Below are 14,729 nucleotides of genomic sequence, written 5' to 3' on the forward strand. Positions count from 1 at the left end.
TCATTCAATTGATGCTTTCAGAGATAATGCGGATATTGAATATCGGTATTTGACGGAAATATTTATGTGCAATGTTTATGATATCGTAAACGTTTCCCGCCTCAAAGCAAAGTTGAATTTTACCATATTTCAGAAAATGGTAAGTAAATAAAAAAAAAAACTATAGACATCTCAGGTTGGATTTATTAGCCAAACATGTTAGATATAGTAAATTATCACATTATTCCATTCTGTCATTTTCGACTATGACTGATTTGCTATGAATCAAAGGTCTCCATCTTGTCTCTATGATTCTTCAACCAACCAGTATATACCAATCTTCCACAGGTATGAACAGTCCTTTAAATTTTCTTTAAAGGACTGCAGTTAGAATTATAAATAATATTTAATTAACGTAATAATTATTTCTTTTTAAACACTTATTCAATTAGAAATTCAAACGGAATAATAATCGCTTTCCCACCAATCAACAAATGCATAACATGTATTACCATTCCAACATTATTTGCGTAGGCCAGAAAAATAGTTTAGAAAAAAATTTTAAAACGTTTCTGGATAGCCAGTAATGTTAGAGCAAAAAAAAAAAAAATCCTTTTGTTGTGGTGTCTAATAGTAATAGGATGTTGAAAACTTATTATTTATTGCCATCTACGATGTCTAGTCATTGTGAAACATTTAACAAAAAATGAATATACTTCTGGAAAGCACCATATGTGAAGTACGGTATATTTTACTATTTTTGTGGTGATTTTTCGTCGAATTTGATAATAATTATATATTTCTATAGGATACATTATACACCGAAAATGAAACTGTTGACAAAGAGCCGATTTGCCTATTTTTCAACGAAGCACAACTGTAAGATTTCTTTTGTTTGCTTAAATTTATAAGAAGTCACTTTAATTTTTTCAAAACTTAAACATGTGAATTTAGTTGTAAATGAGTATAAGTAAATAAATATATTGATTGTCATACGATTTTGATTCAATGAAGGATTTGGAGTGATGAAGGTGTGATGACTGACCATTCCCAAGGCAAAGTATCTTGCTATTCTGACCATATTACCAGTTTCAGCGTAATGATGAAGGTTACTAAGGCTGAAGTATGTATTCGTTTGTGCAATGTCTCTTATTTACACACAGTACTTTACATACAATTTGTAACATACATACAAACGTACTAAGCATACTAAACCTATCAAATACCTTTTTCTATATAGGCCTACATACAATACATATAGGCCTATATAAGTATACATGCAGCAATATCCAGAGAGCATAAAGAACTAGCAAACCACTGGAAATCATAATGATAATTTACAGTGACACTTAAAAGTAATCGTCGTAAGTTCAAAACACCAAATTGGTTAAAAATGTTTATCAATCACGTTATAGGTTCTATATATATTTTTTGTCAGCTATGTTTTAGCTACTTTTCACACTGTGTGGAAAAGTATTACATTTCAAACTTCATTGAAAAAATAAAGAATTTCCCAGATAAAGACATAAAGCAGTGTCTTTTGAAAAAATGTGCCTTTCTCTTAAAGGTGTAATTTTTGCTTTGCCTACTTCAAAAAATAGGCTTATTCAAAAATTATATTTTGCAAAAACCAATTAGGGCGGTCGGCTTTATCAACCTCAACTTGAACTTAAACAGAATTACTTTTGCCAAAAAAAAACCAAAAAATGTTATGCCATATTTGTTTTTAAACATATTTAAAGAAAACACATTGTAGCAATGACTCTTTGACTGTACCTCAAACTCCAAGTGTGGTGGTTATATTTTAATGTTTAATCAATCAAATGATATTCATTGGTTTCAATTACAAAATACAGGACAACAAAACTTTGAGTCTGATGTCCAAAGTGTGCGTTTCTATGTCACTCATCGCTTTGATTGTTTCTCTCATCATTTACTGCATATTTCCGTAAGTTATTTAAATTCCGTTTTTATTAATTGTAAGTGTTGAACTCAATATTTTAATACAATGGTTGTAAACCTACTACAACTACTAAACACCACATTGTAGTGAACAGCATATACATTTATTTGTCAAAAACAAGCACTGGCTAAAAGCGAACCTAAGTAAGAGAGTAAACAAAAATTAATGAATGTAATGTATACAGTTATTAAAACCTGATAAAAACAAGATGATTAAATGAAGTAAATAATATGAACAATTAACAATAATTGGAACTCACTAACATAATTTTATATCTTTATTTTTCAATACTTAAAACTGAAATTAAACATAAATGAAAACTTAATTATACAATTTGTTATAGACCTGCATTTTTAGTCGGTGATTTAAGAAAAATAACTAGGCCTACACACTATTTAAAATAGAGCGATAGAAATTGTATTAGTTTTCATAAAGATCGTACTTGTAAAATAAAAATAAAATAATCCACAATCTAGTAAAAAAACAAAATAAGAGGCTGAAGATTTAAAAACAGTTTCAAAGTGTTGACACGACAACGTTTAATTTTAATTTTGCCCATCCCTGAAATAATGGGCTTATTCGACTGGGTTCATTTCATTGACTATGATTTTTGATTGAGTATTATTTTCATTCGACAACAACAATAATCATTTTTTGAGCTATATGAAAAAGTGTCTCTGGCAAGATTTGAGCCTGCAGCCTCCCGCTTTAATGGCGGGAACCTTATGCAACAGAGACATGTGCAGATGTAACCCGCAGACAACTTCTCTTATACAACTAGCTTGAAGTTCATCACACATAGTGGAGTCATGTTTAAGCGAGAACTAGCTTAAACATTGTCGTAGCTAGGACAACATTATACTATGTACGGTATTTAATACCGTACATAGTATAATGTTGAGGTATAAATATTTATAGAAAAATATACATATGCATATTTACTTGTTTACTTTTAAATAGGGAACTATGGAAATCACTCCGCATTTCAATCCACAAAAACTTGGTCGTTAACATGATTTTGATGCAATCACTCTTTATTTTTGGGATCGACAAGACAGGCCACAAGGTAGGTGTCCTATTACTATAATGCATTGAGCATCATATCAGAATGTATTATCAGATTCAGATTAATTGTTTATTTGAAATAATTTGAATTATTTCCCTCAGCAAAACATCACAATAATAAAACTAGAATATTATATAAGAAACATTAGGTCACATTGTTATAAATTTATTACTATTACCGTACATTGTTATACAGGATTTTAATAATTATATATCACTATTGGCAATCCTTGGTCTATGTACATTATTGAATAAAATAAAAAATGAAATAAAGTGTATCCGTAAACCATTAAATATACTTAGGGAAAACATCAACAACTAACCAGTCATTGTCTGATGAAGATCTGTGGAGAACGGATCGAAATGTCACAACAGTATGTATATTTAATGGTTTGGCTCGGAAGAATTTTTCGATTCATACACCATAGAAACCAGATTAAATTATTTGAGTGTTATACAGTATGTTTGTTCGTTCCTCCGATTCTTCATTCTATTGCTGTTTGTGTGTCCGTTTCTCCGTCCATGCGCCGACAATCGACCTATAATATACATGTGGCGTAAAATCATTAAATTATCCGATTACCTGTAGGCCTACGTGTACATTCTACAAGTCATTTACCTTTCAGATCGTGTGTGCAGCTGTTAGCGTTCTTCTTCACTTTACTGCGCTGAATACGTTCACCTGGATGTTTGGTGAGGCGGTATACTTGCTTTTTAAGGTTTCCACATCAGCCCCCAGCCAACACAACCGACTTCGAAATTACATGGCTGTGTGCTATGGTATTCCCCTAATCATCGTTGTCATCTCTTCGGCTGGATTTACATCCGGATACACACACGGGAACAAGTACGTTACTGATTAATTTCTAATGTTGAAAACCCAGGGGTGGTGCGAGTGGGAGCAGGCTCCATCCGTGGGGACTTCTTCCCACCCTCTCGTGGGGGAGAAAAAAAAACCATTGTCATAGAGAAAAAATATATATGCATTTCCTACATGTTAGTAGACTCTAAATCGATGGAATAAGCCTTTGAAACCATAAACTGTCATCATTTTCGGGGTTCCCACCCCTATGAACCCACTTCGATCTCGTTTGACATCCGCCGGGGACATCAGACAACCCGTCGGGTGCGACCTCTCGCGTATTGTATTGTAAAAATGCATGTATTAACGGGTCAGTGAATCTGAAAGGCTTCCCACAAAAATTACCAACAGAATAGGATTTTGTAATTTCAAAGGATAACAAAGGCGACATTTCTATAGATGGACATACACAGTATACTGGGATATTTTTTAAAAAGTGACAACAATGATGGCTGTGTGTAACATTTTGACCTTTTTCAGTTGTTGGCTCAATCCAGAAAGAGGAATGATATGGGCATTCGTAGCACCAGCAATCTGCATTGCTATGGTAAAGACTGTTTTATGTGTACAATTTCATGTACACATTATTATTTGTATTTTATTTTATTGGATGGGGTTTGGAGAGCCACATTGAAAGTAAATAATTTTGATATTGGCAATCCGGTGCACCTGCTGAAAACATTTGTTTTGCTTTGTGTATTGTTTATTTAATAGTGGATATAATTTTTGTAATTTGTTAGACTGATACATTCTTTTATTTTAATATTTTTTATAATGTTTTGCAAAGGTTTGCACAACGTTTATGTAATAATCCTTATACAGGTACTCCATTTTCTCTACTTAATAACGAATACATTTACCTTAATACTGTAAACATTTTAATGGATTTTTCTCAAGGTTAACACTGGAATAATGTGCATTGTTTTGAGAATAATCTACAAACGAGCCGGTAATATGGTTGGTAAACCAGCCGCAGCGAGGAACAAATTTAAACAATTGAGGTAATTGTAATATATATAGGTCTGTTCATATATGTTACATAATGTATAATTGATGAAGCGCTATGCTCGAAACATCGTGTGATTTGGAATAAAATGGTAACATCGTACTTATCGCTTTAGCTTATTATATATAAACATATATGTATATAGTATATATAATATATATATATAATCAGATATAGTAGTTTCCTCATATTTCTCAGAGACATTTTTGATATAGGCCATTTGTTTTTATGGGTTTATACCATTTGCCTATTATTATATATATACACTACCTTTATTCGGCTCTTAGGGGGAAACTATTTTGTCTATGATTTTGCCTTAACGTCGCTTTAGTTTCCCCTCAGCGACACTACTTTCGCCTTAAGGTACTGTTTTTAACCCACTTCATTGTTTTAGTTTCCCAATATGGATACTTCTAAGCGTGTATATATATATCCAGCTTTTATCTACTTTGTTTATTCCATATTAAGTAGAACGTTTAGGATGCGCATCTTATTATACTTTCCATCTTTTATTAATACCTTATCATGTAGCTATAAGTTTAAACTTATTCCTACATGTTCTGATACTACCTTGGGTAACCATTTTTTGTTTTCCCACTATAATTTTCAATTGAAAATAATAATTAAAAAATTGCCATTCCGATACATAAATCTAGGCTATTTTATAACTTTAATTAAATTTTTAACAATACTAACTTTATTCCAGTCTACACTTCGCAAGGTCATTTTGACATCCTGAATGTATAGACTTACATCTATATAATACTTTAAATTTCTTTTCTATTGACAAATATTGATGCATTGTATGAAAAAAAAAAAAATATTGTACATTATTAGGATAAAATACAATAAGACCTATGACAAATACATCAGATTCATCACCTTCTTCTCTTATAGAAAAAAATTATCCCTATTTCCATAAAGCCGTCTGAAAGCTGCAAACTTATCAGACATTATTCAACAATTTTACTACAAAAGGCATTCTACATGGCTGTTCTGTTATGGCATCCTCCGTGGTTGGTTACACAATCACATAAGCCTCATTTCCGTAGTCAGCTAATTTCTATTAAACTCTAATTTTATTCTACAGAAAAACTACTCGTGGTACATTTATGCTGCTACCGCTCATGGGCTGCACGTGGCTCATCGGGCCGTTTACTGTCAATTCGGATACTGTATTCCTTGATTACGCCTTCAATGTTTTGAACGGATGTCAAGGGATCTTCATATTCGTGATTTACTGCCTCTTTGATAATGAGGTGAGATTGACTTATTTAATTGTTGATAATTATTTTGAAATAAGAACGACATTTACAAGTACCCTGTAGACAGTCCTTAATTAACTATAATAGCGTCAGCAATTGTGACTGTGACTTTTTGCAGCATTATTATTATTATTATTATTATTATTATTATTATTATTTTAATCAGAAAAAGATCTAATACAAAGCAAAAGTACATTACAAAGAATGTTAATTTCATGTCCACACACACTTTCTGTATAAATGTTTGTCATGTTCCCATATGGGCACACACGATGATGACATAATTACCAAATATGGGCATAATACTTTTTCACATAAAATGTGATAGAGTGTGGCGAGGGCTTTAGTAGACACTAATTGACCAAAAGACACTAAGCTTTCCAAGCCACTGTCATGGATAGGTGTGTACAGTGCGAACATTCATGAGTGACAAACAAGACACAAACGCCAATTCATTATTAATATTATTGTTCAAAAACTACATTAATTGGATTTTTCCTCCAAACTTTACGTTCGGTATTATGTTAATCACATCCTCCTTAACAATCGACAGCCACTTAACTTAATTAGGCCTACACATTTCATTACCATAATAATACACCACTTTTGTTAAATTGGAAAATTTATGATAACCTGACAACAACCATGGGTTGGGGGCAGCATTTCACGAACTAATGATTACTTAACTTTGTGGTATAACTAAGCTCGAATACTAGTTTCATAAATATATTGTTTAATGTTATTTCTTTTGAAATTATCCAACACTGTGCATCCATTGTAGTGGCTTTGTGACAGTACAGGCCTCTTTGCGATCGCCTTTACTTTGTAGAGCAAGAGCAACACAAAGGAAATATAAACATCGAGAGCTGCTACGGCTTCACACACAGTTCGCTTCGTGGCAGCAGTAAAGTTGACTTGATTAGGCCTACGTACCTTAGAAGCACAAAATTTGCCATTCATACTTGTCATCAACCATAAATCCATTTATAACACAAAATTAGTAACGAGCACAAATATATTGAAACAGAAAACGAAATGTTGCTTTCAAAATACAGCCGATAACATGGTCTAATATCTCTATACGTTTATCAATTGTTCATTTAAATCTACTAAGATCTGTATGCATTATGCATTTTTTCACATGATTTACTGTAAAATATATAATTTCATTTCTACAGACAAATGAGTGTCTTAAAAAACGATGGAAGAAAAATGAAGTAGGCCTAACATCTCGTACGGTGGAAATGACGCAAAACATGTGAATGCATGTGTAGCTTTTTTGGATAAGTGTTCAGTATACTGAACATAATTATAGTAGTTAAAGTAAAATGCACTATATTTTTAGATGATAATACTGTGTTCAAACAAACTTGTATGTGGTAAATCTAAATGCCAAAAGCACATTTTATATAGGCCTAAATGTGTCGCATTCGAGATCCACCTTATTGAAAATAACATAGAAGAGGGTGTATCTGATCGTTTAATTCATACGGCAATGGTGCTGTATTGGTAATATTGGAAGTAAAATACCTTATGTGTTTTTGAATGAAATGGATGATTGCGTATTAGCTTATAATGCCAAACACATAATGTTTTTGTTTCTAAACACAATGAAAAGCACTTCATAAAATATGTGAACTTGTAACTTAAATAGCTTTTCCTCATGCCGCTAAACGTAACAATTGTATATTATATAACACAATAACACACACACACACACACATATTTATATATATGATATTGAAGGAAGTTAGCCGTTAACACTGTTGAATGAATATAATATAAATCATCAAAGGTACATATACATACTGTGTCGTAATCACTAAGCAAACTTTTTTTGCCTTATTTTATGTAAACTGTTAACATTTTTGAGATTCAAACAAGCTTATTCCCAAAAACTAAATTACTTTTAAAAAGGCTTCGCAGACTATTGATCATATTTTAGTTCTCAAAAACTTAATTAATAAATTATGTAAATAATGCTGTAAGTCATATCTTTTATCTTTTTGTTTTGTCGATTTCTCAGCTGCGTTGCCAATATGGCGTAACGAATTATTGTTATATGAATAGATTTGTGGTACTACTTACTAATAATATTAATAGGCCTAAGTAGTGCATATTATGTAGTCCTCTGTTTTGTTTGCTGAAGAGCGCCTAATCATTTGAGACAACAGGAGTGTAACTTGAGTCCTCTGTTATTAAATTTATTAAATTTATTTACGAGCAATCAGCCAGCTCTTTTCGATAAAACATGGAATTATGCCTACTTTATGCTAATTGCAATTTTGTGATTATATCGGAGACAAGTATAGGCTTCAAAACTTGACTGATAAGCCTTCGCATTGGAAACCAGAAATAAATATAAACAAAACGAAAATGTTGACTTATAAATAAATACATTGTGTAATAAAATGCCTCCGACGGGATTCGAACCTGCGACCTCTCGCTGCAATGGCAAGCGTCATAACCATTAGACCACAGAGGCTTCATAGTAGAACCATGGACCTATTAATAGGTCCATGGTAGAACAGATTCAAATAACTGTCAGCTACATTGTATTACACAATGATGGTGCATCTTCTCGAGAATGCGTTAAGTACGGCTGGAAATAAATAGTAACACATACTAATAATCAAGATAGCCGTTAACACTGCTAAATTATATATAAATCTTAAAGAAAGGTAAATACAATGCTTGAATAAAGGACATGATAATACATAGTGTAGCAGAGCTCTCAACAAATGTTGTCCTGTAAAAATAAAGAAACATGTAAATTGTGGAAACAAATAATAGCATATGATATAAATCAAGATAGCCGTTAATACTACGGGCGTTGCAACCTTTACCTTGATGAGAAGATGTGCATCTTTAATGCAAATAAAGCTAATCTGTTAAATAAAATATCTGAACTAATATCCAAACAATAGAAAAATCTACCTACTACCTGATGATTGAAAGCTATATGTGCGAATACAGAGTTATATATATATATACGAAGGTTATATAAATAATGGACGATAAAAAAATAATTCTGAGGGCACTTAGATATACATTAGCTGTATGATGAATAGTAGGACGAATATTTAATTGTGTTAAATGAGCTTGTTATGAGTTAATTATTATGATTGACGCCCTGGTAATCATTTACCAAAGAAACAAAATGTCATCTAGATTTTGGAATAGGCTTCATAGTTATTTTCAATGTTGAATGCTACAAGAACCATCAATGATCAACATCCGCTTTAATACATTTCACAACAAATGCAATAAATGAGAACATATAATCAAAATATATGTTAATTGATGTTTACACATCATTTTTCACAGAAGGGTGTATTTGAATATGTATTGAGTAGCATTTATAGCAGATGGAGCAATGCCATAAAACCTTGAAGAGAAGCCCAATGGGCTAAATCTCGAGAAAAAGCCTATCTCGAATTGAATCCCCTCCCCCTCTTTAGTACCGGTTTACGTTTATAATAGAGTGGGCCTCTTGGCTACAAGCCATCTTTCAGATATCTTAAAAAAGGAAACCTTCAATTAAACTTGCGTGTTCGTGGGACATGCGCATAATTTTGTCCCTGTTTTGGTAGGTCATTTGTTAATCACTGTTAAAAAAATGTGTATGTAAATTATTATGTAGGCCAATAAATAGGAAGTGTTTTATATTTTTGTTATTATTTTTTGTAACTGCTTTATTATACTGTATAATGTTGTAATCATAATGTACGCTAAAAATGGTAATAGCAACACTGTTTATGAATATAGAGATGGATTTAAATAAATATCTATACACGTGTGGATGCATAACATTTATGTAAAGCATTTCTTCCTTTTCCTTGAACTTGTTGGTACCGGGAGTCAATAATATTTTATATTAATGTGTATGTAGGCCTGTTGATAAGAGAGGGGTACAATGGAGTGCTAACTTTATTTGGTCCATTGAAATCAAGCCATTATCGATCACTTTAAATTTAAAAAAAAGTATGACCCATGGTTTTTTCATCTAAATTATAAAAAATATTTTCATATGTAAAAATACAAAACTTGCATAACTTATATTACAAAAAAACATGACATCTGTCTAAAAATAATTATAATCAAAAAAATTCAGTTAATGTCAACCATGTTTCTATTATTTGTTTATTTTTATGGTTACGAACATATAAAATTATGTGCAGAAACGAATGCTGCAAAACAGGAAATTTCATTTTACCATTTCATTATACCCCAGTTTCTATCTTTAAACAGTGACAATAAAAGCTGTTAAAATTATAGTTAAACCATGATTATAGAGATTGGCTTTTCAGGAAACGCCTACGGCTCTCATCAGGGCTTAGGCACGCTGAACTGATTCAAGCATTTTTTTTTTAATTGTCTAATTGTACGAGTTCAACACACTATGTAATTTCCATTGTGTGCTTTGGGCACGGTGGTTTACCCAGAGCAGTGTATTGTTACCTACGAGTACCATAAGGTTCTGGTCAAACAAATTTGCGGTGGTGGTGATGATGTGATGGTATGATGATAATGATATTGGTGACGATGATGGTGTCTTGGTGGTGCTGATAATGATCAAGATGATGCTCTTGATAATGATGTTGATGATGATAATAATAATGAGTAACCTTACCGGGCAGCACAGAAACAAAGGGACGGTTAGGGGCGAAGAAAGTAATTGATCGAGTTCCTAGTACAGTAATATCAAAAGCCCTGAGCATCTTATATTATTGAAATGGCGCTGTATAAAACTACACCACTACCACTACTACTACCACCACCACCACCACCACTACCACTACTACTACTACTATTATTATTATTATTATTGTTATTGATATTATATTTTCACATGTAATATGTTAAAGATCTAAAATATTATTTCCTAATATTTTTAAAGAAAATACTTCATTAAAGAAGCATGCATGATGATATGAACGTTACAATATGAAACTGGACTGCAGAACATGGGATGCAAGCAATTTGTTATACTTTATGGCCCAAAGGTGAAACTCTGAGATACTGTGACCGCAGCCCGACTGTTGGCCGCAAAGAACTTTAAAGGTTTTTAGCAATTCCAAATTAATTCTATTCAATTTTTTATTGTACTACACCACAACATCAGGACACTGTATACATTCGTTATAAATATTGCGACCATAAGATTGATTTAATATTTTGCCAAAAGAAGACACCTTTTCACTATTTTTCGATTATAGATGATCTTAAAGTATTTCCAGCTTGTGTAAAATCATCACAAAAGAAATATGGTGCGCCAAGACTTGCCCAACGGATTAATGATCTAGTTTGTATTGTGTTATGTTTATTGATTCCCTCTGTATGTTTAATTTGACTGTTGGTTGATTGTGCATTGTTACAATGATTGGTCTATGTTTTAAATTGATTGGTTATGTTTGGTTAAATGAATTATTCATTGATTATTCTATTTAACCGTTTAACTCAGTCTTAAGCCATTCAACTGGTTGAAAATGATTTTATATGTTTCGAGGCCGATATTCATATACAGTATTCCGGATCCGGTATTTAAAAAACTTTGAGTGTTATGTGTACATATATGTATGGTATATATACACATGTGTATATGTGTGTGAACGGTATGTGTGCGTGTATGTGTATGTGTATATATATATGTATATGTGTATAGATACTTAAACAAAAATAGTTTAAAGAGTAAAACTCTGATGTTTTTTTTGGTTTTTTTTTATTATTCTAGTGTTTAAATTGTTTTAGTTTTTCTTTTTGTTTTTTTAATTTGAAGGGAATTGACTTTCTTATGGTTAAGAGTACAGTATTGTTTTGGTTCTAGGATCCCCTGGGTTTTTTCTCTCGACAAAATCGAGACTTGGTTTATAAATCATTGTTTCACGCTGTAAGTAGCAAGTGTACTTGCTGTTGGATGTTAAGGAAATTAAAAAAAATGTACATGTTAGGATAAATCAAAATATGTATAGTAACAAAATGTGTATAAGAGACAATATATATATAGGCCTATATATACAATAAAAAGCACTTCATAAAATATGTGAACTTGTAACTTAAATAGCCTATAATAGTGTATAACTGAAATAGATAATACAGTGCTCAACTATATAGGAACGTGATGTTATAAATCAAATGCATACATAGTTCAACGAAAGTTCCTTATAGTTGTATAAAAAAACAATATTACACTTTGATATAAGTGTAAACGTTTTCTTAAAATATTAAATTCATGTAGGTTTACATCAGTAAATGTTTGTTATTAAAGGAAAGGAAGGAAGGCAGTGTAGTTATGAGTATTCATCTTAGATAAACAATTGAAAAGGGCTATTACACTATATATATATATATATATATAAATGCTTTCGACAGGATTCGAACCTGCTCAACCATGAACTAATGGTTATGACGCTCGCCTTGATAGAGAGGCCACAAAATGCATTAATCTAACTTAAGTATAATAATTTCCCCAATATGTGAATATATACCACAGTGGTACAATTACCCTTTTTTAATGTTAGTATTAATGTTTTGAGCAGTCATCGGTTGGTAGGTTCAGTTGATTAGCGGCAGGGCACTTAGATGTACATTAGCTGTGCGATGAATAGTAGGAAGAATATTTAATTGTGTTTGATGAGTTTGTCATGAGTAAATTATTGTGATTGATGTCCTAGTAATAATTTTTTCAAAGAAACCAAATTGTCAAATTTTTGGAATAGGCGCAATAGTCAATTTTTTTTTTATAGATTTTTCGCAGAAGGATATTTATTGAGTAGAATTTATTGAAGATGAAGCCTCTCAGCTACAAGAATGTCCACCTTTCGATTATCCTACAGAAAAAAAACTTGTGTTTGTGAGACATGCGCGTATTTCTGGCCCTGTTTCGGTTAATCAGTTGTTAATCTGGTTGACACCCCGGAAAGGCTCATTGTTAATCAAATGTGTATGCAATTTTAATTATGTATACATGGGAAGTTTTCATGTTTGTATTAATTTCTGTAACTGTTTTATTATTTAATGTTTTATTCAAATTGTACCAAAAAATAATGTTTTTAGCAAAACTCTTTATGAATATAGAGATAAATTTGAATAACTTTCTATGTCTCTTTGTGAATACATAGCATTTTTGTCAAGCAGTTAAGACTTTTCCATGGCATAAGTTATTTGTGATCAGTAATTATTATTATCTATTTATAGAGGTTCATATTGTATATATATATATATATATATATATTGAGGTTCCACGTGTGTTTCAGTACGAGAGCAAAATGATATAGGAAACGAATATCATGTATAGACTTCAGAATCACTTTATTGGAGAAAACAAATATTTCGACCTATCCTCGGGTTACCGTATATAAATAATGGATGAAAAAATAATTCTGAGGGTCACAAAATTCATTAATCTAATTTAAGTATAATAATTTCTAGTATGTGAATATATACCTCAGTGTTACAATACCCTTTTTTAATGTTAGTACTAATGTTGTGAGCAATCATCGGTTGCTAGGTTAGTTGATTAGCGGCCGGGCACTTATATGTACATTAGCTGTGGGATGAATTGTAGGAGGAATATTTAATTGTGTTTGATGAGCTTGTCCTGAGTTAATGTTAATGATTGACGTCCTGGTAATCATTTGCCAATGAAACACAATTGTCATCTAGATTTTGGAATAGTCTTAATAGTTAATTTCAATATTGAATGCAACAGGAACCATCAATTATCAATATCCGCTTTAATACATTTCACAACAAATACAATAAATAAGAACATATAATCAAAATATATGTGGCAAAGACCAGCCAAACCAGTCACTCGTCGCAAATCGTGTTTCAGAGAAAATGGCCAAAACATGCTAAAATGTCAAACTTTAAAAAATCTATTTTATTGCACTAAACTAACCTTTATATATCTACACACCATCCTATGCTGTTATCTTCTCCATTTTCAATGTTAAAACAACACAATTTAAAGATTTAAAGATAGTTTCTGCATGGGAAATGCCTTAAAACATAAACTTTAACGGCTGATTTCTCATATTGTTCTTTAAACAGCTGTGTGGTTAAACGTTTGTAACTTCATAATGAAATGTCCGATTTGAATGATTTTTTTAGCATTTTATAGCTATTATTTTACTATCAAACACTGTATTAATAACACAAAATCAATTTTTGCGACGAGTGACTGGTTTGGCTTGTCTTTGCCACATATGTTAATTGATATTTACACATTTTTCACAGATGGGTGCATTTGAATATGTATTGAGTAGCATTTATACCAGATGGAGCAATATCGTAACACCTCGAAGAGAAGCCCAATGGGCTAAATCTAGAGAAAAAGGCCACCTCGAATTGAACTGTCCCCCCACACCCCCGCCCCACCCTCAGCTTCTAAAAGTAGTCCATCTGAAAAGAAGCCCATGGGTTTCAAGAAAGCATAGCTTAGTTTATACAGTAGTTTAGGTGATTTATGCCAGTTAATACATTCCATTATACAGACTGATGGCCCTATTTAGTGTTCATAGTAGGCCTAGCGATGGGAATTGAACCACCAGATTAGCCGACTGAGCTAAGCTGCTCTATATATAT

General features: G+C 31.9%; 1 protein-coding gene and 1 non-coding gene across 2 annotated transcripts; one reads left to right on the forward strand and one right to left on the reverse strand.

The window, feature by feature from the left end:
* Positions 1–27: 27 nt before the first annotated feature.
* LOC117100034 (adhesion G protein-coupled receptor E2-like) lies at positions 28–7,929 on the forward strand. The gene is made up of 10 exons (XM_033239583.1): positions 28–139; positions 788–858; positions 994–1,102; positions 1,836–1,927; positions 2,903–3,008; positions 3,634–3,854; positions 4,350–4,416; positions 4,767–4,870; positions 5,966–6,134; positions 7,319–7,929. Exons 1-10 carry the CDS (start codon positions 65–67, stop codon positions 7,400–7,402), a joined length of 1,098 nt encoding a protein of 365 aa, XP_033095474.1. The 5' UTR covers positions 28–64; the 3' UTR covers positions 7,403–7,929.
* A 623-nt stretch (positions 7,930–8,552) lies between these two features.
* Positions 8,553–8,625, reverse strand: Trnaq-uug. Its single transcript has one exon. It is a non-coding gene; the product is annotated as a tRNA-Gln (tRNA).
* Between the last annotated feature and the right edge of the window lie 6,104 nt (positions 8,626–14,729).

This window comes from Anneissia japonica, unplaced genomic scaffold (genome assembly GCF_011630105.1).
Source record: "Anneissia japonica isolate Jap-2015-1 unplaced genomic scaffold, ASM1163010v1 scaffold256_len832006_cov191, whole genome shotgun sequence".
Classification (NCBI taxonomy): domain Eukaryota; kingdom Metazoa; phylum Echinodermata; class Crinoidea; order Comatulida; family Comatulidae; genus Anneissia; species Anneissia japonica.